The sequence below is a fragment of the Ochotona princeps genome, chromosome 31, assembly GCF_030435755.1.
Source record: "Ochotona princeps isolate mOchPri1 chromosome 31, mOchPri1.hap1, whole genome shotgun sequence".
In the NCBI taxonomy this organism is placed as follows: Eukaryota; Metazoa; Chordata; class Mammalia; order Lagomorpha; family Ochotonidae; genus Ochotona; species Ochotona princeps.
The window spans coordinates 10,856,601-10,882,550 of record NC_080862.1 but is presented as its reverse complement, the minus strand read 5'-3'; the positions used below and the strand labels follow the sequence as shown (position 1 = coordinate 10,882,550).

Genomic DNA, 25,950 nt, shown 5'->3' with positions numbered 1-25,950 from the left:
GCAGGAACAAAGTCTTGTCAGAAGGATGGAGATTTCAGGGGCTCCCGAGCCAGCAGTTGCCGAGTGGTGGTTGTGGCGTTGAGACAAGGCGGCAGACCATCAGGCAGAGCACAATATTGACAGAATAGGGGATTCACAGCCAGATTGCTGCAGGAGCCACAAGAATATAATATATCCACACGTGGGCCCAGTGCGATAGTCTAGCAGCGCAAGTCCTTACCTTGCATGTGCTGGGATCCCATAAGGGCGCCGGTTCTAATCCTGGCTGCTCCACTTCCCATCCAGCTCCCTGCTTGTGGCCTGGGAAAGCAGTCATAGATGGCCCAAGGCTTTGGGACCCTGCACCCGCAGAGGAGACCCGGAAGAAGCTCCTGGCTCCTGGCTTTGGATCAGCATAGCTCTGGCCATTGCAGCCACTTGGGGAGTGAATCAATGAACAGAAGATCTTCCTCTCTGTCTCTCCTCTCTTCTGTACATCTGACTTTCCAGTAAAAAATAAATAAATCTTAAAAAAATATACACACAGACTACATTCTTTCTTTTTATGATGATTTAAAAAGGGGGATTTGTTCATATTCATTCAACTTTCAGCCACTGCACAACTACTCCACAGGCACTGTGAAAAAAACTAGAAGCTTCATAAAGTGAAATGAAGCAAAGGCAATTCATTATCTATGCATCCGGGAACAACCGCTATTAACAGCTTGCTACATTTCCTCCAGGTTTTTTTTTTTTTAACAGAAGTACAGATGTTAAAATTTTTTTTATCTGCTTTTGAATTGTTTAAAATATTTATTATTTGTTTGAACATGAGATATACAGAAAAGAGGAGAGACAGAGAGGAAGATGTTCCGTCTGATGATTCACTCCCCAAGAGGCCACAATGCCTGATGATTCACTCCCCAAGAGGCCGCAATGCCTAGAGCTGTGCCAATCCGAAGCCAGGAGCCAGGAGCTCTTCTAGGTCTCTCACGTCGGTGCAGGGTCTTAAGGCATTGGGCCGTCCTCAACTGCTTTCCCAGGCCACAAGCAGGGAGCTGGATGGGAAGTGGGACCGCTGGGATTAGAACCGGTGGCCTATGTGCAAGGGGAGGACTTTGGCCACTAGGCCAATGTTCTGGGCCCCGAAATTTTTTTTTTAAGCAGAGAAAAAGTGACAGACAGCATTGAGAAATCTCTCATCCATTCCATTCACTCCCCAAATGCCTGAGGCAGCCCAGGTGGAGCCAGACTGTAGCCTGGACTCAGGATCCAGCACTCAGCACCCAGGACCTAGGAACTCCATCCGGGTCACTTGTGTAGGTGGTAGGAACTTAAATACTTAAGCCGTCACCTTCTGCCTCCTCTAAGATATGTATGAGCAGAAAGCTAGACCAGAAAAAAGAGCCAAAACTCAAAGCCAGGTACCCAGAGGTGGGTATCCCAAGCAGCTTAACCACTGTGCCAAACACCCACCCCGAACATGGCCTAGCTTTCTCGGAGCTACTCACGGTTCCAGTTTGATTTCTATTTTTCTGTGTCCCCAGCAAATAAAAATCTACACATCACAGTTCCATTCTTTGTCACTTGCTGGTAGCTAAATTAGACTAAATCCCGTTGAGGACATTTTCCAACCCTGTTCAGCTAGCTTGTACACTCGTTAAGTACCCAGTAATACCAGACCAGAGAGAGAGAGAGAGATAGAGAGAGAGAGAGAGAGAGAGAGAGAGATTGCACTTGGATCAGAGGAACTTGCAGGTTCAGTGGATTTAAGGAGCATCATGTAGAGTCACTCTGTTTTGCATGGATACTGACAGCATATGCAAATGCCCTTGCAAACAATTAAATGATCTTCATTGCATTCTTCTCTTTGGCTTGGCTTCCTCTACTGCTAGCTAGCTGGTGCAGCTCCTGCAGAGGTAGCTGGGGCAAGATGGTTTGCTCAGGTGGCTTTAGAAGTCAGGGCCACGGACTACAAACACCTGGAATCTCCACTGTGACAGCCGCTGCTGCATTGCTTGGTTCCATCCAGTTGCACACTGAAGCAGTTGCTTGGTGGCCCTGCGTTGCAAAAGCAAGACTGACAGCTCCCACGAGGGCTTCCACCTGACAGGCTAAATCAATGCTGTTCATTCCATCAGACACTGTCCCCTCCTGCAGGGGAGAAGCGGAGTTTGAGCCAAAATAAAATGCCTATCATCTGGAGAAGAAAGCGAGTGCGTCTATATTTCAACAAAGAAGTTAAAAAAAAGAAAAGATTCTGATAACATCGAGGCACATTTAAAAGTAGGTAGGTGTGTGGCCTAGCAGTAAAATGCCAGTTAAGATATCCATCTCCCGCAACACAGTACAGGGATTTATCTTTTTTTTAATTTTTTTTTTTTTTGGTCTGGCTTCTTGATCCAAAGTTCTTCCTGGTGTGCGCCCTGGCATTCAACAGGAGTGATGGGTCATGTAATTCATCCCTGGCACCCATGTTGGAGAAACAGATTGAGCTGTCAACCCCTGGATTCAGCTTTTGTCCAGACACAAGCCATTGATAGCACCTGTGGAGTTACTCAGCAAAACGAGCTCCCCGTCTCCCAAAACAAACATATGCATGCCACGCCAAAGATTTGTACCTGGGTACTTCAAAATACTTGTTGAGATATTAGACTGAGAAATGTTTACTTTTTAATGTTTAAAATGTGTGTGTTTCAGAGACAGAGCAATTGAGAGGGAGAGAGGTCTTCCAGGCACTGTTTCACATCCCGAATGTGCACACGAGCCAGGTCTGGGTCCAGAGAAAGCCAGAAGCCAGGAACTTCATCCTCATCTCCTGCATGGGTGGCAAGTACTCATACACCTGGGCCATACTCTGCTGATTTCTCAGGCACATTAGCAGGGAGCTGGATCGAAAGCTTAGCTCAACCCAACCAGCCCTACTTTCCAGCCCACACACATGCTGGTGGGTGTCACTGCTTGTCTAGCCAGGCCTGCCCCCAGACCTGGTTCTCGTGCTCAACAGTGGAAGTGCCACCAGAGATGTGCCCACAGTTTCCCCATGGGGCCCACTCCCAATCCCGGATCTGGCACTTGAAAGGATTTGCCCCTAGTCCCAACACTTGCCAGCTGATGCTGTGGCAAAACCCAAGCAGCCTGCACTGACTCCCTCAGAAGTCATTCCTCCCCAACATCTCCTTACCCCTTACCCTGATCAATCCATATTCCCTGCACCCAGGAGCGCATGGGTTTCCCAACCCAGTCCATCAGGACTCCACGCCAGCACGCTAATGCAGGGCTCTGATCCCCGGTCCGCATAGGGCAAGCACATGGGGAAATTCCCAGTCCTGCTCCATCTGCTTGGGCACGAGCCCTCAGGTCTCTGCATGCTCCCACTGGCACCATCCCCATCCCCTAATTCCCCTGCAAGCCCACACCTGCAGTAGTCCTCCATGAACCCAACCCACAGCAGCCCAGCAGAAGAGGCCAGCCCCCATCATTCTGCCTTTTAAATGTATTGTGTTACTGTAGGTACAGACAATGGCAGAGTTCAGCATCCTATTGTCAAAGATACATTAACTGTTTCATTGGGAGTCCATCTTTGATTTAGAAGTAGAGATGTATACTCCATTGTATCTTCACATCTGGATGTGATAATCTCCATTACACAGTTACTATACATTCCTGTAAATGAAAAGCCAGAAAACAAAATCAACAACAGGAAGAAAAAAAAACAGAAAATTAACAACAACATGAAGTTAAATACCACGCTACTAACTGTCCAATGTGTCGCTGAAGAAATGAAAAAGAAAATCAAAAACCTTCTTGAAGCAAATGAAGCTACTATGTGACTTATGAGACAGGACATTAGTAAAAAGAAAAAAAAACTTTTGAAGAAATGAAAACAAAAACAAAAATATCAACCCCTCTGATGTAGCACAACAAGCAGTGGAAAGCCCAAAGTACGGAGGTGGAAGACAGCACGTGGTGGTGCAGGCAGATGACGGGCACCTCTCGTTGCCCATCGTAAGGGTCACCACGATGCTCCTGTAGTGAAAAACATGTTAACAAAACACTGACTTGCTTTCCATGACAAAGGCTGTGTCGGACACGAGGGCCCAAAGACACTGGAACACTTTATGCTGAGGTTCCATGAAGAATGGGCAGCTGAGAGAAGTGTGTTGGACAGAAGGGTGTGAACTAACAGGAATAGACTAGGGAAAGACCCAGTCCAAGATCTTCTTGGCATCTCTGAGTAGGTGTCCTTCCTACTGAGTAGGGGACAGAACCTGTGAGATTGGGGGTTTTCTTGGAGAAGAGAGAAGGTCGACTTCCCAGGTTTTAGAGCTCTCTATGGTGCGGAACTGATTGAGTTTCTACGCCCTCAACTTGGGGTAGAAGAATTCAGGTTTCTTTGACTTGGGTTGTGGGATAAAGTAGGTGGGAGACAGAAGGGGACTACCAGAAGAACCTTGCCTCTGAGCCCTTCCAGTCCCCCTGTGCAAGGTCCTGAAGCCTGCCGAAGCCTTGCTTTGTGGTAACACGTTCTGCAGCCCAACATCACCAATCCCCTGTTGCACATGCCTCTATTTCCAGATCTTCCTGAGGGGAAGACTGAGGCTCAGCTGAGAAATACTGTACACGAAGCATGGCGCAATGCTGGGAACACACCTTCTGGAACCCAGGAGCCCACAGCCAGCCCCTGGCTTCACCACTCCAGAGCGTGGAATCGCTGACCTCCTCAGAGCAGGTATGAGAAACAGAAACCAACTCATCGAGTTGCTGGGATAATTAACACATGCCCTTGTAAGTGCAAGTGGGAAGGACTCCAGGAATGCTATTTTAGCCTTAGTGGTCATACTAGAGAGACTTCAGTTTCAGATAGAGGTGTTTCCCCGAGCGTAACCATGGCAATGGCTGCCCCTAGAGCATCATGGAGTTCACCAGTCCCAGGACAAGCATAAGCGTTTCCCCACTTCAGTTTCACACCAGCCTTATGTTGGGGGTCCTACTATTACCCTGGCTTTACAAATGATGACACAAAATTTCATCTTTGAGTTTAAGATTCAGTTATCCCATTTCTCTTACATGAGTTGAAACTTTTCATTCCCCAAGTTTCATTTTATTTGAAAAGCAGTGAGGCAGAGAGAGAGGACAGATGGAGATCCTGTATCTGTTGCTTCACTCTCCAAATGCCTGCATCAGCTGGGGTGAGGCCAGGCTGAAGCCAAGAGTTTCACTTGAGTTTCCCACATGGGCAGTAGGAACTCAAGTACTAGCCACAACATCTTGCTGCCTACCAAGTTCATCAGCAGGAAGTTGGGTTGGAAACGGAGCCAGGATTTGAACCCAAGCAATCTGTAATGGGAGGGGGGCATCCCAAGCAGCAGTGTAAAATTCTGATTGGGATTTTGGATCTGTTGTGGAAAGGAAATTGAAAGACCGCTTTAGAAACGGGACCAGGAGGACCACACCTGCAAACCCATCCTCTCTCGAGTCCCAGCTCTGCAGGCAATAGAAAAGTACAACACTTTAATAAAGACAAATCTCCAAGGAACCAGGCAACCCGTGGGAAAGTTAGGACCTGCACTGGGCAGAGGGATTACTAAGGTGTGGTTATCAGTCTAAGGAATGCAGAGAGCAGCAGCTCTATCTTCATACCAACTTTCTTTCTGTTTTGTATGAACAGAAATGGTGCTGACTGCATTTTCCCATTAATAAAAGAAGAATGCCTTTGCCTCAAAGATATTCCAGCAAATAGTTTCTATTAAACTCTCCTCAGTAACTGGGAGTGGGTGCTCCTTTTCCTCTCGTAGCGCATACAGTTCCAAGTGAAGATTCACCATTGGCAACTTTAAGATCAATTCTGCAATTGAATTTTGCCATCTCAATCTGGATTGGCATTTTTACTGTTGCAACTGGTGAAACTGAATCTACACATTGAATGGACTTGGCTGCTTCATGGCAGCTTTTAGAGTTATCTAGAAAGATTGGGAAAATACTTGGGGTGGATCACTTACCGCTGGTTAAGAATCAATGTTATTACTAATCACTAACATGCTATTTTTAGACTTGCCTAATTATCTGCTTAAATTAAGCATAAAATGTGGCATAACACTTGGGCCAGTGATTTTTACAGTTTGTGCTTGCATTTTCCTTTGAAAATGTGATGAAAATATGAAACTTCTTTACAGAAAAAAATCAGCACATATACAAATTTCAGAAACACACAGGGGTTTTGGGGACCTGTCTTAGAGGCCAATCCTGCACAGTCAGCTCAGTCACCTTCAACGTCTCTGATTATTGATGAAGGGAACTCTGTGAACTCCACTGTCTTAACAAATACCGTTAGCTTTCATCTTTCAGAAAGTGTGAGTAAAAGCTGCACTATTTTTAGACCAAAACAAAAAGATATCTGCTGCACTGAATCATTTGCTAATTTTTCTGGTTAGCAGGTTGAGTTCAAGTCTTGAAAGGTTCGCATTCCAAAGCAGAAGAAAATCATCCTAGAACTGACAGCAGGAAGAATATTAAACCAAGAAGTAAATACACAATGTAGAAGCTCTTTAAAGATCTCATACTTGCTAAAGTGACCAGATTCACCAACAAGGCTTGAAACTGGGAACCAGTTTTGCTGGTACAAAAGTTTTGAATATCTCATTAATGATGGCGTCCGCAACATGAAAATCCTCAAATTGCTCAGATTCATTTTTTTTAACCTAGTGTAACTGCTATGTTTAGCTGTTAATTGTCATTTTCCTTTATTTATTAGAAAATATTATTTGGGGCCCGGTTCAGTAGCCTAGCCTTGCACATGCCAGGATTCCATATGGGAACTGGTTCTAATCTGGTGGCTCCACTTCCCATCCAGCTCCCTGCTTGTGGCCTGGGAAAGCAGTGGAGGATGGCCCAAAGCCTTGGGGCCCTGCACCTGCTTAGGAGACCCAGAAGAAGTTCCTGGCTCCTGGCTTTGGATCGGTGCAGCTCCAGCATTTGCAGCCTCTTGGGGAGTGAATCAACAGATGGAAGTTCTTCCTCTCTGTTTCTCCTAGTCTCTGTATATCCAACTTTCTAATAAAAATAAAATAAACCTTTAAAAAAACATTATGTGGATATACTCCTAAGTCACTGGCTTAAATATCCACAAAAATTGGAATGAATTTAGTGCTTCTGAGAGCAAAGATGTCATGTTTCAGAAAGCAGCTTTCTGGGGCAGGCTGGCATACTGGATAAAGCCACCATCTGCAACACAAGATCCCACATGGAGACTGGTTGTCTTGGCTGCTCCACTTCTGATCCAGGTCCATGCTAATGTGCCTGGAAAAGCTACTGTGTTGGGGAAAGATAATACAAGATCCTGCACCCACATGGGTGACCCAAGAGGCTCCTGGTTGAGCTCTGGTCCAGACCCAACATCCACAGCTGTTTGAGGAAGGAAAAACTGGATGGGAGATCTCTCTCTCTCTCTTTCTCTCTGTAACCATACATTTCAAATAAAGAAAACCAAATCTTTAAAAAAAAATTCCACTATGATATGAAAGTACCACGTTGAAGACTCCAGAACAGCTTGATTGTGATGGTGGTTACCTGACTATGTTTGCCAATACCCACAGGATTATTCAAAACAAGAACTGGGGAGGGTGTCTTCTCAAATGCACCAAAACAAATTTTAGTTAGCTATTTCAATCTAAGAAACTTGGGTGCCAAATATCAATGCGAAGTGACATAAAACAAGCACATTATGAACATCCAAAAATCTGGCTTTACAATGGAAATGTTGACAGCTTCTGAAATTAAATAGCACTCAATCACTAATTTTCTTTGAGGGTAAGATTTGTACCCTGCTGGGCTTATAATTTTGTTTTCCCTTTTTGTGCTGCTCATGAGTAAATATTGCCAATTTCATTTGACACAAAAAGGGAAAACAACTTAATTTTGTTTCTGTGCTAATGAAACGACTCAGATCCTAGCCTCCAGAGGAGGAATACAAGTTTCCTGGCAGAGATCTGAGAAGGGGAAAAACCACTCCTGTTCAAATATATTTGTAACAAGGAAACAAATTTATTGATCTTAAAAGACAAGACACCATTTTGTTTTGAAAAACACAAGAAAGCTAGCCTGAGTTCAAGTCTGAAATATTCAGAAAAATCCTACTAATATCTTTAGTATGTTCCAGTCATTTGTTTAAACAACACACTAAAAGTTAATATATATTTTTATAATTATAAAAGTTCCCCAGTTATTGTACAGTACACAATACAAATCGCCCACAAACTATTATTTAGCTCCTGCCAATTTTGAGAGAACATGATATACTAAAAGATTTAGCATTTCTCACAAAAATCACATCAGGAAATACGTATTTACAAAATCAAATACATTATACAAAAAAACCATCACATGTTATTCGGTAAAGATGTTTTTAAATAATTAAAAAGTTTATTCAACTGTAGCCCCCAAACTGGAAAAGGAACATTACATTATCTCACACATACAATCTCTACAAAAGTTGCTTACCTCATTTACATAATATATTCAGTCGATTGTAAAATAAATGTTCAAATATCTCCTAGTGTTACTATGTTTCTGTGCTTATGGGACTGAATAATGTAATCTGCCACTTACTAAGTGAAATTTAAATGATGGCACTTAAAAAAAATACAATTTCTTAAAAAAACACAATGAAAGAAGTTTTACCTAGAAGGTACGAAAGCCCTGAGTGATAGTAGAATTACTGATTGGTAAGCACTACGATTAACCTAATTGAAAGTTTACCACCTCAGGCACAAATTTCCAAGTTTTCTCAAGGCACTCACTTAAAGTTGCTGTAATCAATGCATTGGTCACCACCACAGGTCCAAATTGATGATGAAGATGAGTAGAGAAAAAAATTTTGCTTTGGTACAAAAGATGCTTTTTTTAAACAATTAAATTCAATACCTCCTTTATTGGATCATTGAAAATTCTGTTCAGTAGGTCAAAACAAGGCAATCGTTTGATCACAAATACAGATTTGAAGGAAAATTTTACTTGGTTATGAGCGGTCAATGTGAGTTTAATTTCTTTACCTTCCTAGAATCAAATTCTAACAAAGATTTTTTTTTCCTTTTTATTGAGCTACATAAATAATTCTTACCAAAGATTTCATTACTCAGGGCTTCCAATCCCAACATCATAATTTATTTTAAAAGCAAAGAAAAGAGGGAGGAAAGAAAAAAAAAATCCAATACCAGAACCCAAATAAGAGACAAAATACATTTTTTTTTAAAAAGACATATTTCTGGTTATTTCAAATCAAAGAGGGAAAAAAAAATCCTAGGCAGTCACTTTGTAAGTGGCTTTTACTATTTAAGTAAAATTGGTAAACTAAACTCAGGTCTACCGGCACATAAAAACACTAGCAGCAATGATCAAGGCATGCAAACCGAAGCATTTACAGTAAATCATCATGAAAAATTCAAAAGAAGAGAGTTAAATTAAAACCCTTTGAGTATTGCATGTTAACACATGGGTCAATTTGCATGGTTTGACTTCCTAAACCGCCTACACGAAGCAACGTTTACGGCATCCTTGCACTACGCTATGGATGCCTACTTCAGTAGACATCGGGGTAGGTTTTACTCTCATGTGCCCGGGGCAGGGCAACGCAAGCACAGAGGCTCTCAAGTTTGATCACACTGTGAGGAGTCGGGTGCGGGGTGGGGAGGGACAAAGGAGTTCACGTGCGTGACGCAATTCCCTTGACGGAAATCAGCAATGGTGTAAGGTAGACTCACAGGGAGAGATAGCGGAAGCAGTAGTCACAGCATCACCTGACATGCGAGCATAAAATCAAGTGTTTTGCTGTCCATTCTATCTCTATATAAACTTCCTGGCAAAGCATTAAAGTTTGGAGCATAGGTAAAAGTATGCCCTGTAAGGCATTCCCTAACAATACCCTATGAGCCATCTAACTCCAAACGTCCTACCTGCCTCCCACCCCCACCAAGAGCTCAGCTCCTTTTGAGCCACTGTACTGCCTAAAGCTAAATAAATGAGATCTTCTCTGTTTTGTTTTGGGGAAAGAAAGCCTAACCCTTGCTTTATCCTACCTTGTCAAGCCAACCTAGCTACCTTCAGTGTGCGGACAGTCAGTCAGGGGGACAGTCAGTCTGTCCCCCTTTTCCAGGGAATCATGATGTGCTGCTCGAAAAGCTGATTTATTCTTTTCTGTAAACAGTACACTTACTCAGATGGCAGTGAATATTTGGGAATTCAAGCCCTCTTGAAGAAAAATGAAGTGTTGTATGCAAAATGCAAGTGTTTGGTCTGGAAACACTTTCTCCTCCTCCTCCCCGCCCCACCCCCAACCTTTAGAAGAAAAAACAAAAACTAAAAAAAAAAAAAAAAAAATCCAGCATTATTAGACATTTGGATATAGAGTATATTTTACCGGTGTAGGTCTAAATAAATGATCTGAAAGGCTTTTGTCCCCCATTGTATATCTTACAATGCTCAAAGGGTTAATGCAAGGCATTACATCAAAAGGGTTTTTTTTTTTTAATACTAGAACTATAAGCGCTGAGTTTTAATGCGTCTATTCCAGTGTTTTCTTTCTTTCTCTTTTCTTGTTTTAATCACCAAGCTTGCAGAACTACAGGATCCCCCTGCTGATTCGTACTAACCATGGACTTGGAGGTTGTTCTGACTTAGGCCAATTTTCAACAGCACGGCACGCCAGCACCTCACATCCCACCCCTGCATGTTCCTGCATGATTCACACAGATCATCAATGCTATGATTTTGATTTTTCGATATTTGTGACTTTCTTACCGAGAATTTTGGGGGAGAAGTTATTGCCAAGGTCAATTTGCTGTGTCTAACCACTGTCTCAAATTATACCTAAAGGAGACTTGCCAAGTTTTTGCATTCTACTCATGGACCCACATCAGTGACATACGTATTGTTTTCCCTCTTACACTAATGTTTCAAGCACAGTATTACTTTAGATGTTTCAAATATATCATCTGGAGTTTGTAAAAATGTGAAAAGGTTCGTGGTGATGGCACTGAAACCGCACTCCTTCTCCAAGAACGCGCTCAGCTTTTCTTGTCTGTTACAAGTCAAAGGCAGTCACGTGTTGCACATGACGAATTTTAGGTATGCAATCTTAGAACCATTTTCGAAATCTGACTTTTGAAAGCACACCTCCTAAAGACAGGTGCATTAATCGTGCTATATGGCACAAGAAAAAGCACAGAAACGAAAGATTTCTGAAAAGGCAGTAAGACTTATACAGTTAGTCCAAACACAGTTTGGATGAAAATCTTATACATATATAAGATTTTATATATATATATATATATATATATATATATATATATATATATATATATGTATATATATTAAAAAAAAAGCAGGACAGACCAGCAACTTGATATCAAAACAGAAACTGAAAATTGAGCCCTGTGTTCCAAGAAGAAGGTTCACCCATTCCAACCTATTGTTCACTGGTTTCACAACTGCAAACGTTCTGAGCACGATTCTCAAAGTGTGTGTTCAGAATCAAGCTATGTCCAGGATGCTTGATCCTATCATATGGAAATAGTTTTCTGAAACTAGAAAATAGCCCATATAATTTTTCCTTATATCCTTTATCATACGAAGTCTAGCACTTGGTATATATAGGTATGTTTCATGATGAGTATTTGACTACAATGTCAAGAATTACCAGCACGTCCTTAAAAATATGCACTTGTATCATGTGTCAATAAATCTATCATGAGGGCATTAGGATCTAATACTCTTTAGGAAAGTGAGTCTGAGTAAAAGAAAAAAAAAATTGGAAGCAGAACGTTCAGCAAGTTGAACAAATAGAAAGTTCAATAAATATGCCTGCTTCAATTCACTCAAATGTGTCAATGACTCTATTTCTAGTATTTTTCACAATTAAAATTCAAGATGGTGAAAGTGTGCATGAGTGAATGTGTGTACATGTGAGTGTGTCTGATTGTGGACTAAAAACATGTAAAAACAGCATAAATAAAAGGTCGTCTTTGTGTATTGGTCAAAACTATCTACACTCGTCACAAAGAATTAATAATCCTATGTATTTATTATGGCAACAAAATATATTTCTGGAGTCTGGTTAGACATAATGATTTTGTTAATTCCTAATTTAGAACAAGCCATGAACAATTGCAAGAAATGTCGAATCCCAGAGGGTCCTCAATCGCTAGCTCGCATGAATGTACATCTGTTACTACTGCACTGCTAGACAACGCTCATGTATCCAGCATGAGAGTAAAGGAAGCAGTGATACCAGACACATTCCAATCTGTTCAATAAACAGGAGGAGACCAGCAAAGATATTTGGTCCAATGCAAATATCATTCAGTTGTGGAGATGGGAGGCAGGTGACAGGAAACTGACAAAATTCAGAAAGGAAAGACAACACGAAGAGCGTGTCTTGACGTTTTGATTATAATTTTACCTGTAAACATTTCCCAATGTCAATGTGTGGCCTTTTGCTTGCACTGTGTGTGTGTTTGTGTATGTGTGTGTGTGTGTGTGTGTGTGTGTGAGAGAGAGAGAGAGAGAGAGAGAGAGAGAGAGAGAGAGAGGGAGAGAGAGAGTCAGTCAACTTACAGGCTTCTTTTCTGGGAGGGAAAGGGCCACATTCATTTAAACGACATTAGATCAAGGCGATACATCAGGATACTAGTAAAGGCTACAAATACAGGAATTGGATGTGTAATGCAACATTGGAATCCACTTAAAAGTTACACTAATAATATTAAAATGTTACCTAAGCAACTTTGTGGATCTTATCTGAGCCCTGTGAAGCAATCAAGCAACACCAGCTTGAATATACTGTGTGTCAGCAGATGAACCATTTGCCATTTTTTACTTTACCAACTGGCCCACTGTCTTCTCGCTAATCCCCAACCCTCCCTCCCTGTCCTGTCCCACACAACTGGAATGATAAACATCTGGACTTTAGGCTTCGTCACTAATCCGTCCATCATTTTGTGCTTCCCTTTCATTGTTTTATGTTTTCTGATTTGACTTTTACAACTACTTCAATGAATGGATGTGCCTTTATTGTCCTTGGGATTCGAAAATGGAGTGCTTCCCATGCAAATCAAAAGCGGGTGGGTGCTCCCTCTCCAGGAACTGACAAGACACGCAGCAGACACCTGTCCCTCCCTGACCCCGACACCGGTCTCTCGGGTGTGTACGTGGACACACAGACAGCTAGACACACAGACAGAAACATCGATACAGAAAAGATGCACTTCGATAAGTTCCTGCTTACTCTGTTAACTTTCTAGCATTGTAATTAGATAAGAAGGGTCTAAAACATACATGTAATTTTACGTTAACAAGTTGGTTTTAAAACTAGCCTGCTACTCCATATCCTTAAGCAACTTCATTTGTAACCAAGGAATAATAATCAGCTCTAAGAATAAAAAAAATCGGTTCACGGTCAACTCAAGAGAGAAAAAGCGATTTTTCATCTTCTGTGTTTTGCTTGGTTTCCCCCTACATTTCCTTGGAGGAACATGTAACCCGTCCTTACTTCAGGAATCTGAAAATGACAGGCACACTTGTCAAATGGATTGAAGAGTCACTTACATGAACAAAAGAAACCTTACTAAACCTTAGCTTCAGTTCTGTTTTAAGGCACCATGTAATAGCCGAGGTACGGTGATCCCTGATGTACATTCTTCAATGGCAATGGTCCATCCAGCCACCTATCCAAACCCTACAGAATTGGGAAACAGTAACAGTGAGGTGTGCCAGCGTACCACTGCCTTCAGGTTCTGGTTCAAATGGAAATCCATGTACTTTAGAAACCAGGAATGATTTTTTTTTTTTTGAAGGAAATAACAATATGCAGGTTGCTACATTCCTTGCACCTCTATAAACTTTCTTTTATAATAGCAGCACATTGAACTACTATTAGGAAACAAAAATGACCTGGAGTAAAAGAAAGTCATCCAAATGGAATGCTTTCCTGTATGTCCAGCTCAGCGTTAAGTAGCATGAACATTTAAAAAAAAAAAAAAAGTCAAGTCATCTTTCAGCTTCAGTATCTAACTAACAGCCCCGCTCGCCAGCAGGATGCATCTGTGCAGTGGTCCCAAATACAGAATCAGTAGTCTTGAAACAGAGGGATTGGGACGCAAAGAAGAGTTACGACTCAGTGGTTAACGGAAGCTTGCGTGGTGAACATGCTTTCAGAGCTATGTACACAACTTACGTACAGAGTAGCGTCATCTCTTGGAATTCTGTCATTTACTCTCAACTGCTAAATGCACAGCTCGGTTTTTCTTCAGAGAAAAATAAATGACCTTTCCCAACCCTCTAGCAAGGTAATAAAAAGGCTCTGTATTCTCTTGCCATACTACAAAAAAAGTTAGCAAAATAGTGTCTCCTGGTCTGTCGAATGACAAGCACCTCTCAGCAGCAAAGCTGACGCATCCGCCGTCGAATGGGCATGCCTCCAGTGTCAATCAAAGAAATTCATTTCTTTTGATATTTCACAGAAGTGCATCTAATTTAAAAAAACTTACACATAAAATCATACACCAAGACTAACAATCAACAATATTTTCAGCTACCAAAAAAATGTAAATTATTAAAACAAAAAAAAAATCGACATTAAGTGTTGTAAAAAATCCTTCTTGACACCTGAAACTAAGGGCAAAAGAAAAAAAAACTCTTATTATTAAGAGGCAAATAATTTGTTTATGTTAAAAAAAACAAAGACCTTGTAAAATACATACACCCATTCCATTCCACAACTCCAAAAAAAGGTAATGTTCAGCACAGATAGAATGTGACAACAGTCCACCTTCAGGCTTATTCACGTTTCAACTTAAGCCCGGTATCAGCAGGGCTAACGCAAGCTACAAGAACACGCTGGCCTGTCCCTTAGACGGCAGTGTAGGTGTTTCCCGTGGCGCTGCACTGTCGGATAGTCTGAGTGCTGGAGACGATGTGCTCGCTGTGGATGGGGTTCAGGAGGCTGGGCTGCACGCCGCTCTCCAGCACGGGCTGCATGCAGCCCACGGGGAAGGCCTGGCTTAGCTCCGTCTTCTCTCTTTTGGCTTGAGGCTCTGAAGAATCATCCAGTTCTTCATCCATTTCACTCTCCACTTCACTGCCTTCATCTGCACAAACAAGCAACACCAAGAGTATTGTGACGAGAAGACAAAGCGGACAGAGAAGTCAACACATGCTCCGCAAACACCTGGACGTTTGGGGCCAGCGGCCACTTCCCTCTCTCCAGTGGACAGAGCCTGTGGCTTTTCTTTCTATTCAACAGATTTAATCATACTGGTGCAGTGTGGAGGCATTTAGGATGTTTTCAAACGTTGCAAAGCTCATTTAGTTTGGCAGCACTGTGGATAGCTCTTAAAAAACAAGACCCCTGAAATTTCCTGAAGGTTCCACATAAGTAACAGTATAATTTGTGCAATCATAAAGTAGTCGCTTTGATATACTTTGCTGACTTTCAGGGACTGAACTGAACTGAAAATGCTATCGTCCAATAAAAAAAGATAAGAAAAAATTTTCCATCGCTTTCAAAAAAAAAGCTATGCTACATGGAACTTTGACTTGAGCTGCTGGTGAGTTTTTGGCTGGTTCCCAGTACAACTGCATGGATAAACACCTCCAGTACGATGGCAGGTCAGAGTACGGAGTAAACTCGCATTTTCATTTATCAAAAATTATGAAGACAGAGGCAACGCTTTCAGATTAAAACTGATGAACTTGCATTCACGTCAACAACACAGATCGTGTTAATAGCTAGTGCTTTTAAGCAGTTCCTGTTATCCCGCATTTTGGCATATTTTGTAAGAATGACAGTACTGTTATAATGTAATGCCATTTGCTTTTTCTGAGCATGTACAAAGTTCAAAAGCAGAGAGAGAGAAAATACCCACAGGTAGCAGCCCACAGTGTAACAAACACACAAAGACACACAGTTACATCACACACCTTCCCATTAGCTAAAATGTATCTACACTTTTATTGCTGATCATTGACTTTTTAGAGTGGCTTGCATAGAGGCAGATATTCCATTCTGCTCAGTTAGCCAGCGCATCAGGTATACTGACTGCGCAACACATTTCCCTTTACCCAGAGCAAGCTGGTCTTTTCCTAAGTTTTACCGAGTCTAGTTTTACCATCTGGGTGTGGGGTGGGGGGGTTACTCCAAGAACCAAAGCTCAGCTAGTGCAGTTCTTGATTTTCCTTCCTATCAAGTGAGGTAAAGAGGGTTCTGGAGAAATGAGGAGATGAGAACAAAAGGCCCCACACCTGTGGTTGTGCCAGGTCCTAGAGATGGTGTATAGGATTCAAGAAGTTGAGATTAATCTGTGTGTATTGGCTAGAAATGGCCTGGAACATGTTATTGTTGAAATATTTGTAGACGAGGCCTAACTACTCCATTGGGTAACCATTTTCCTTCCCATAGTAGAGTAAATTTTGACAAAATTAGAGGTTGTGTTGGAAGAGTGGGGTGGGAAGGAAGAGAATTTCGGTAGACAACTGAAACAAGGCAGTACAGTTCAAGCATGCCTGGTCCCTTTAATTGTGTTCTGTGTTTGTTTACATCTAAACAACAAAATGCACAGAACTGTCATCTAGAATCTTAACTGTGGTAGTCTCTTCGGGCTCAGACTACAGACTGTTCACTTTTAGTTTCCAATACTGTATTCTTAAAAATTTTAAACAGAGCCAGCCCTGTTTTTATTAACAAGGGGAAATGTTGTCATTTGGAAAACTCCTAAGACTTAATGAGTATGCCAGTTGAGTGGTTATCTCACTGGGACCAGCACAGCCACATCAAGCAGGTTAGAGCAAACCACAATGCCTCTCAGGTTCCTCTCCATAAACATTTCTCTTTGTGCCTGAGAAATAAATGTTAAGATAACAAAATCACTGAAAGGAAAGAAAATCATTTCCTAGCAGGTGGGGATTGTAGAAAGAATGAATCAAGGCTCCCACTGCCTTGCTGTGGATGGGCGTGGTAGGGAGACTAAGGAATGAGCAATCTGAAGTGTTCCAAGTCAGTTTTAACGAAGTCCATTTCTAGGTTCTTTGGGCTTGTGGACCAAGAAGTAATTTATAAGACCAAGCCCTTTTTCCTGTTCCTGTGGGCAAAGCAATGCAATTCTGTAGGTGTTTAATGCTTCCATAAAGACATGAAGGCATTTCCTAGGAACCTATTTGGGGGTCTCAGAAATGTGGTTTGCAGAAACTAAAACGAGGTGCTGGATTTCACTGAAGGCTTTGGCTCAGCATCTTCCAGTGTAGGCCAGCTGTGCTTCAGCTGTGTTTGGCTCAGCAACAACAGCCTTATGCACCTGTGGGGAGCCAGGGTCAAATCCCCAAGGTTGGACGAAGTGGGCTGGGAGTCAGGGCACCAATGGTGTTGCTCTGTGGTGGGCATGAGTTCCCATGCCACCTTTTTTGCTTTAAAATTACACATCAGAGCAATCACTGATTTATTCTGTGGGGAATTATTTGGTTAAATCATATAATCCTATATAGCAGGGACAGGAAGAACCTTTTTTTAATACCAAAGACAATTTGGATATTTATAACAGCATTCAAGGACCATTCAGAACTGTCAGCTTAAAATCAGCCTAGGCTAGATTTATTGAATTCCGAGTCCTGTCTGTGGCTGACTTGGCAGGGCCAGGCCAAATGCTTTGATGACTTTTATACAGCCCATGGGCCAGACACTCCCCACCCCTGCTCTAGTGTTAGTATTTACGGCAATAATATTTTTTATAACTTAATGTTCAAATTTTCCCTGCGTTGCCACAATGCTCATGACTAAAATAGGAAGGAAGGAATACATAAGCAATAAGAGACTGCTGGGTGTTTCGCAGGAGAGTGATACTGATTCAGCTGTTTTAATGGTTTCTACCACCAAGACACAGTTGCTGAGTGCTGAATACACCGAGCAGAAGTGCACACCTTGCATCCTGTCCTCGGCTTCCCTGGCGGCACGAATCGTAGCTCTTTGTGGTCTTTTAATTTTCTATCCCTGTCTGCAGAAGCCACCAACAATCACAATTCCTTAACACTTCAAGATCCTGCCTCTCCCCGCTCTTCTGAAGGACAGTGCTCTACTGACTGGTGTCTGTTTATGTGCGAGAGTTTCAAACTGTTCTTCCTGTGTTGTTGCTGTGGATAGAAACATCTCTGCTTGTGCTCTTGTGTTGGGGAGCATTCTGGGCTCAAGTTCAAGCTCACTTCCCTGCAAGCCCTCCTTGTTCTGTTTGTTGCGTGGTATCGTTGGCTGAGGTTCCTTGGGAGTATGTAACACGTGTTCCCGTTATCCCGTCTATTAGAGAAGCAATGCTGGCATTGAAGCTTCCAAAGTAGTCACGCTGCCCGCATCAGCAGTGCTGTGGAGCCTGTGTACTCATCACCATCTCTCAGGTCTTTTCCCACAGAAAAGTGTGAACTGGTGAAGTAAATAGGTTGAGAAATCCTTTCTTTTGCCCACTAGACCTTGAATCAAAACACCTGGCTGAATTTTAATCTCTTTTCTCCAGGACTCTGACTAGCCTCAAAACTGATTTCTTGCTATAATGAACTTCAGGCAAAAAAGTTCAAAGAAAGTTTGTGGCTGTAATTGGATTCACTTCTCTGCCTTTTACATCTTTCACTCAAGACAGGCACGGCGATGGGGAGAAAGGGAGATATGGCGTAGGATGCCCAAAGACATGACTTCTACCTACATCTAGGATTTATACACGACTTACACAAACTCAGACTACTGCAGGGTACATGCCGTAAAAAAATGTATATTATTTTCAATTCTTACCTTTATCCAGATTTCCAGGAGACACAGCATTTAAATCACCAAACTGTAAAACAACAGCCATTTGTGCAACAGTTACCATCAGGCAGAATAAAATAAGATTCTCTCAGTTTGTGGTTAAAACATCAATCTGTGAATTTTTAGAACTGTCAACTAGTGGCCGCTTTTATCTCTTAAAAACACAGGTCACACAATTTTCAAATCCAACTTGGCAGATTCGAACAGCTTAAATAATGCCACAATTTAGCTGTCTTTGCAAAAGGGCAATGGTTGTTCTGCCTTCCACTTTTCATTTTACTTTTTATTTGCTTCAACTCCGCAGTGAGGCCACAGGGGTCTGAGTTGCCTGGATGAAGAGAGAAGTACTGGACAAACTACTGTAGGAAAGCCATGGTCAGGTAGGGCAGGGCACCTCCTTTCCCCCACGCTTGGCCATCAGACCACATGATGTCTGCATCAGAGAAACATGGTCCAGCAGTTCAGGTGCATCCTATTTTCAAAGCTATTTATGAGTAGAAATAAGAACTTAATAGGAACCTTAAAGTCCAGGGTATTAACTTTTACTTTGAGACATCTCTCCTATACACAGATGGTCTTATTTACTGAGAATACTGGGTCCCACCCTACACAAGAAATGAACCTGAGCATCACAAATGCAAACTAAAGAGCTTAAAACCTGTAACAGCTTAGAAATCAACTTCTACCTTGGTTCAATAGCCATAAAACACACATTCAGCTCATGAGCTTTGGGCACATACAGGATATGGCATCGCAGGCTGTAAGAGCTATGGCAGCTCATGCCCTATTGGATTGAACTGATCAAGACCACACAGAAAGAAATAAGGGTCCATACTGGAGGATGGAAATCATTCATTTCCCTCAGCTTCTTCCAGATGCTGGCATGTACAGATACAAAGATACACCAAAGTTGGTGCTTAATTGTCCAAATGGATAGATGAAAAGGGAAGATGTGTGTGAGGTTGGAAAAAAAAAACATATTTCATGGAAAGTAGCAAGGTAATGAATCAGAGAAAAGGTTACACGTGTTAGCAATTCAGTCGAGACAAGCTTCCCTAAGGGGCAGTTGCCTCCACTTGGCATGGCAGGGGAAGTTGTAAGAAGAGAGCCCAAAAGAAGCAGTGAGTATTTCTAGAAGTAAACGGGTTTAAAGGAGGAAAGGAAATTAGAGAAGAAATACAGCAAGCAGGAGAGGTGACAATAAAAAGCCATTTTCTGTAACAAAAGTCTACAATGCACGAGTAATACCTGAGCAATATTCATCCATAGAACCATATTGATATCACATCAGTTTCAGTTGTTACGGCAAATTACAACTTAGTGGCTAAAACATAAAATTCTTATGTTACCATTCCGGAAGTCCAGAATTTCAAAATATGCCTTGCTGGGCTCAAGGTACCGGCAAAGATGTTTTAAAAAGGGGTTTAAAAGAGAATTCCAGAAAATTCTTTCTAGAAGTTTCTGACATTCCTTGCTTTGTGGCTCCCTTCCATGTCCAAAGCTAATAGTGTCAGGTGGAATCTTTTCCACATTGCATCTGTCTGACAGGGACTCTCTCCCACATTTTAGGAATTCTGTGACAGCCTGAGTCTGCACAGACAATCCCAGACAATCTCCTCCAGGTTAGGATGAACTAATTAGTGGGAAATGATCAGCAACCCTAATTCCATCTGAAACCTAGCATATTCACAGTGTCCAGGGATTCAGATAGAAGACAATCTTTGGAGGCCCATTACACTGCCTAGCAAACATACTTAAGTTATTAAAAGAAACTGTCATATTTGCCTGGGTGAGACCATATGATCTTGATTTTTAAACACACCCAAATGCATTCAACTGTTAATGAATACAGCGTTTTGGTTTTTTTCCCCTAATCATTTCTGCGTACTTCACTTGGACTGGGGCAGGGTGCCGTGGTGCATGGGGACTGATTGCTTTGAAGTCATCTAGGACACTTGCATTTTGTTTTTCATTCCTGAGTCTTTGAATTTTACACACAATGCACTCACCACCGATGAATTAGGTGATGAGATGGCCACAAGGAAGGTATTCAACAGAAGCCATGGAGCAAACTTCAACACATTAGACCAAACATTTCTGTTGATTTGTGACCTGTTACGAGTACCTGACATGCAAAATCAGTTTTAACTACAAAACACCACATATTTGGTAGGAAAGGGACCTCAGCTATTCTTGGTCCCTGTCAGCAGTGACCACTGTAGTATAGTAGGGAAGAAGTACATGTAGGGAGGAAGGTATATGTGTATGTGTAGATGTGTAGTTAGCCCATATCCATCGGTGAATCATGTGTTCTAGGGGGAAAAAAAAGACCTTTACACTATCATAGGTATCAAGAACAGATGACTGGGCCCAGGGTGATAGCCTAGTGGCTAAATCCTTGCCTTAGATCTGCTGGGATCCCATATGGACGCTGGTTCATATCCTGCCAACTCCATTTCCCATTCCAGCTCCCTGCTTGTGGCCTGGGAAAGCAGTAGAGGATGGCCCAAAGCCTTGGAACTATGCACCAGTGTGGGAGACCTGGAAGAAACTCCAGATTCCTGGCTTCATATTGGCTTAATTCCTGCCACTGCAGCCACTTGCGGGGAGTAAGTCAGGGGACGGAAGATCTTTCTCTTAATATCTGCCTTCCCAAATAAAAAATAAAATAAATCTAAAAAAATAAGAATACATTACTATGAATTCCTACCTTATAGTTGGACTAAAATGTCTCCTTGGAACTTCACTTTTTCACTGGCATGAATTCTATACATAATGCATACCTTTTCACAAGTACTTATAAAACCTTCCATTCGTTCAAATCTAGCTACGACTGTCTAGTTAGACCTAATTATGTTTATGCTTCTTGTCTAATATTATCATTTTCTTTTCTAATTGACTTCTTTCCCCATTCTATTTGGTTGGTTGTATTTTTCAAAGCATGAATTAGTTTGCCTCCGATTATCACTTTGGCTACATACCAAACATGAACACTGTTGTATTCTTTGTCATTCCATGAGTCATTATACTCAGCATTCAAATGCTGTCTGCAGGCTATTTTTCCTGTGGTAGTACAATCCATATTATTAAAGGCTTCATGTGTTTCTATGTTGTCTGTTTTACTGAGCTTAAAATCCAAGTTTATTTCTGAATGGTCCAAGAAGTAGTAGTCTATTTGTACATATTATTACATGACTGTAAATGTAGAATCCATTAAAAAATTATCCAACGCAGAGGGCAATCAAAACCAGTCCTCTGGTGTGGTTGTACATGGCTGCAGAAATCTCTGTTTACAGAAGGGAAATGGAACAAAAATCAGGTAGCTATTACATGCTTGTACACCTGCCTGCCTATCCATCACACGTACCTGCCTGCCTACCTACCTACCTAATCCAATCCTCATTACAACTCCACAGAGAAACAGTCCTCTTTTTAATTTTTAAAACATGTATTTGATTATTTATGTGAATGGCAAAGTAAGCAGTGGCAGGGAGACACAGGACGGTGGTGGCAAAGAGAGAGAGATCTTGCTTTCTCTGGTTTCACTTCTCAGCCGGGGCTGTATCAGGCTGAAGTCAGGAATGTGTAAATCCATCTGGAACTTCCAGGCACATGGCATGAACCCAAGCACTTAGTTGTCCACTGCCTTTCCAAGAGCATTAACAGGGATCTTGATGGAAAGCAGAACAGTTAGGACATGATATAGCACTCCAACATAAAATATGGGTGCTGAAACAGTAGCTCAACTCACTGTACCACAATGCCTATCCCCTTATATTTTTGTTTATGAGAAACTAATATTCAAGTGAAGCTAACTTTCTCTGGTTACCAAGGTATGAGGTGAGAAATAAAAGTTTAGTTTGAGACGTAGAACACATTCTGAACATTTGGTTTGAACAAAATATCTACCACTCTCAGTTATGTGATCTGAGGCCAGTTCAACTCATCAAGCCATAGATTTCCTGATTTTGAAATCCGTCATGTACTTCTGCTTGCAAAATGAGCTAGAATGGAGTTTCCATGAGGTCAGAGTGTCTTCAAGAGAAACACAGCTTTTAATAAGAACAACAATAACAAAAAAATCCTGAGAACTCCATTCAAGAAGACCAAAAGATGATAATTTCAAACTCAGTATCTGATATTCCTGAGTTGACCCACAGGAAGAAAACCAGAGAACTGAGGTGTGCCTTACACTTGGACTTCAGGCTGTGGGCATCATCCGCAGTCAGCTTATGGTTCCCACACCATGGTCCCTTGATAGCATTCTCTAGTGCAAACTAAGATAGTTCACATGCAGAACTCTGGGAGTCAAGGCTCATTAGATTGAACTCCAGTGCACGCTGCGTATTACAAATCCAAAGTTCAGTTTGGTTTTGTGTGTGTGTGTCATAAAAAGGGGTAAGCAGTAATAACTATCTGAAGTATTTCTGATGATGGAGAAAAAAATGACTTGAAATTTAAACTGTAAGGGGCCACTGGAGGATTACTACATTCTTTAAATGTATCTGAAACTGAGAAAAACATTGATCGAAGCATTTTTACATTTAACATTGCTACAGAGTCACACAACTGAGAAAAAAGAGTTGTTTTGCTGTGAAGTAATTGTCAATCTTATCATGTTCACAAAAATACCAATGTTCTTTTTTGGTCAAATCTCATGTTCTTTGGCTATTAGTTTCCTGTGGGGGACCTCTGTACACACGGCCGTGAACTTGCACCATGACTCCAACCATTCCAACTATTATTTTTTTAACCTCCTGGGAACACAGCAGTGCCTGCACCTTCCTATCATTTCAAAACCTAACAGGCATTCTCAAGAGAGCATGCGCGTAGTGAAGTGTTACTGTAAGAAGTGGGCCTTGGTTGCTTTGGACGACACAAACAGCTTCAAGAGCAGCAACATTCCTAAAACGTCATTAGGACCTAACAAGTGGTGCCTTTGTCCTGAACGCTGCACTAGCACAATAGCACAAGTCGGCTTTGTCTTTGCTGTGCCTGCTGTCCCTTCCACACAATCAGGACTCCATGGAGCTGAGGGGATGTGCTTGCCTGGAACCTGGGGAGACCCAAGACTTCCTGCTACACCACCACAAGTTCCCTTCCAGGTCTGCATCAATCCTTCCTCGTGTTCAGTTTTCAGAGGAAAGGGTGACGTAGACAAAGCCTGGACATGGGGCTGTGTTGCCTACAGCTGTGACGGTACGGGTACCTGGAGGAAAAGAAAGGGAGTGATAGAGAAGAGCCAAGAGCGGGTAGGAGCCAGGGGGTGGGGTCATTTGCTGGCTGTGCCTATCTCCTTATTTTCCGGCATGCGACTTGGAGGAGTCTGAAAAATTCTAAATTAAAATTCAGCCTTACAAGTTATCAAGATATCAAGCCTTACGTCTTGTTATCAAGATGTATTTGTTGAGGTAGGTGGGTAGAACAGATTTTATTTATAGTTTGATTCATAACTTCTAAAATATTTAGACATATGGCACCCTGGGCTCTGTAAATGCTAGGGTTGTGCCTGGCAACGTATCCTTTATGCAAATAAAACTATTAGTGGAAGAGTAAGAACCCAGTTCCTAACCTAAGATTTTTTTCCTCTTGAAGCTACCTGTATTATCTAACAGGAAGGTATACCATATATTTGTATGTTTTATATATTTTATCTCTCTATATATCTTACATTAGAGGAGTACATCTTAATTTTGATTGTACCACCTCGGTTTTTTTTTTTTTGGAATGATTTATTGGAGAGATAATAGAGGTGGAGGACTGAAATCATGTCCTCTTTGTACCGGGAAGACATTTACAACAAACACAAACCAAGTTGGATGTGCTTGTACCATCAAACAAGCGTCATGTTTTGTAGCAATCTCTCAGTAACATGAAAATCTATGCAGTGCATTTTACTGCCATGATAACATAAACACATGTAGAAAACAACTCTTGTGCACTTAGCAACTTGCCCATCTCAAACAAGCGCTGGTTCTTTTATCAGCAGGGTGGGCAACCGCCATGTTCCCTTGGGCTTGAGAGCAAAGCTACCATGGAGTTACTGGCAAAGCCAACAGTCAGAGGATAACAGAGTGTGGCAGAGGCCAGTAGGTGGAGCTGTCATGCTTACTTTACACCAGGGACTCTACACTTCAACAGGCCCTCTGGTGGGAGCTCAGACTGAGGACCCTTGCTGAAAAAAATTACCTAATGTTGGGTCCTGATGAAGGGAACCAGGAGGTGAGATACAGTGACCATTGTAGTCTTTGGGTGGGTCATGAAATCTTTAATTTCTTTTCCCAATTTGAAACTCATTAAGAAAACTGCTGTGTTCTAATCACTTGGGGAAACCCAACTAGGTACAGGCATTTTCTGAAACCCTGACAGGCACAATCCAGGCAGAAGGTGACTTCTTGGCCCAGGAGCTCCAGCAGTCTGCTGTCTGAATGACTCCATCCAGTGACAAGTCCCGCCACTGCAAACCTTGTGCTTCTTTCTGTGAGTGAGTACTCTTTGAGCACCTGTTGTGGAGTGTTTGGACCACAGTCATGAGCAAGAGTTGCTCCATTCCCCAAAGCTGAGAAGAGAAGTTAACAGTCCACAGCCAGCAAGCAGAGCGTCAAGCAGAGGAATCTGATGAGCAGAGGCCCTCGAGGGAGAGGAGCAGAATGACGAGCCATGGAAATAGACAAAACGGCACAACTTGCATCAAGTCAGTTCTTCAACTTGGAGGATGAGATTGGACAAGGGCTTCCTTTATCACGATTTACCTTAAAGTTGTCAGAAACTGTGCTAATGTGGAGGAACAGATTTAAAGCTAAAAACAAACTTCAAATTCTAAAAACGTAATTTTGCTTTCCGTCTGATCTGTGGGTGGGTACTGAGGAGCTAAAGATTGCAATTTGTTGTTTTCAGTCAGATTTAGCTTTCCAGTTATAATTTTCCTCAAATAACATTCCATGAAGTTTGTATGTTCCAACCGTCTCTAACAAAAAAAAAGTAGCTGGGGGCAGGGTGGTGGGACTATCAGGAGACCCTCAGCATGGCAGAGGAAAGAAGTACTGGACCAAAATAATGAAAGCTTGTATGCCAGGCATTTGACTGGTTTATCACTGTGTGAGAAAGAATGTGTGTGTGTGTGTGTGTGTGTGTGTGTG

At 41.9% G+C, this 25,950-nt stretch overlaps 1 protein-coding gene across 6 annotated transcripts in view; it reads right to left on the bottom strand.

Annotated features, from left to right (window-relative positions):
* Positions 1 to 12,570: 12,570 nt before the first annotated feature.
* The window catches only part of RFX3 (regulatory factor X3), a 238,008-nt gene continuing 224,628 nt past the window's right edge, over positions 12,571 to 25,950 (bottom strand). For 5 of the 6 annotated variants that reach the window (XM_058657283.1, XM_058657287.1, XM_058657285.1 and 2 more), the window contains 2 exons: positions 18,797 to 18,839; positions 12,571 to 15,119 (listed from right to left, as the gene is read on the bottom strand). In XM_058657283.1, coding sequence (XP_058513266.1) covers positions 14,881 to 15,119; positions 18,797 to 18,839 — 282 coding nt within the window. In that variant the 3' untranslated portion in view covers positions 12,571 to 14,880. Of the gene's footprint in view, positions 15,120 to 18,796; positions 18,840 to 25,950 lie in introns of those variants that run through there. The other variant, XR_009244434.1, reaches the window with a different exon arrangement.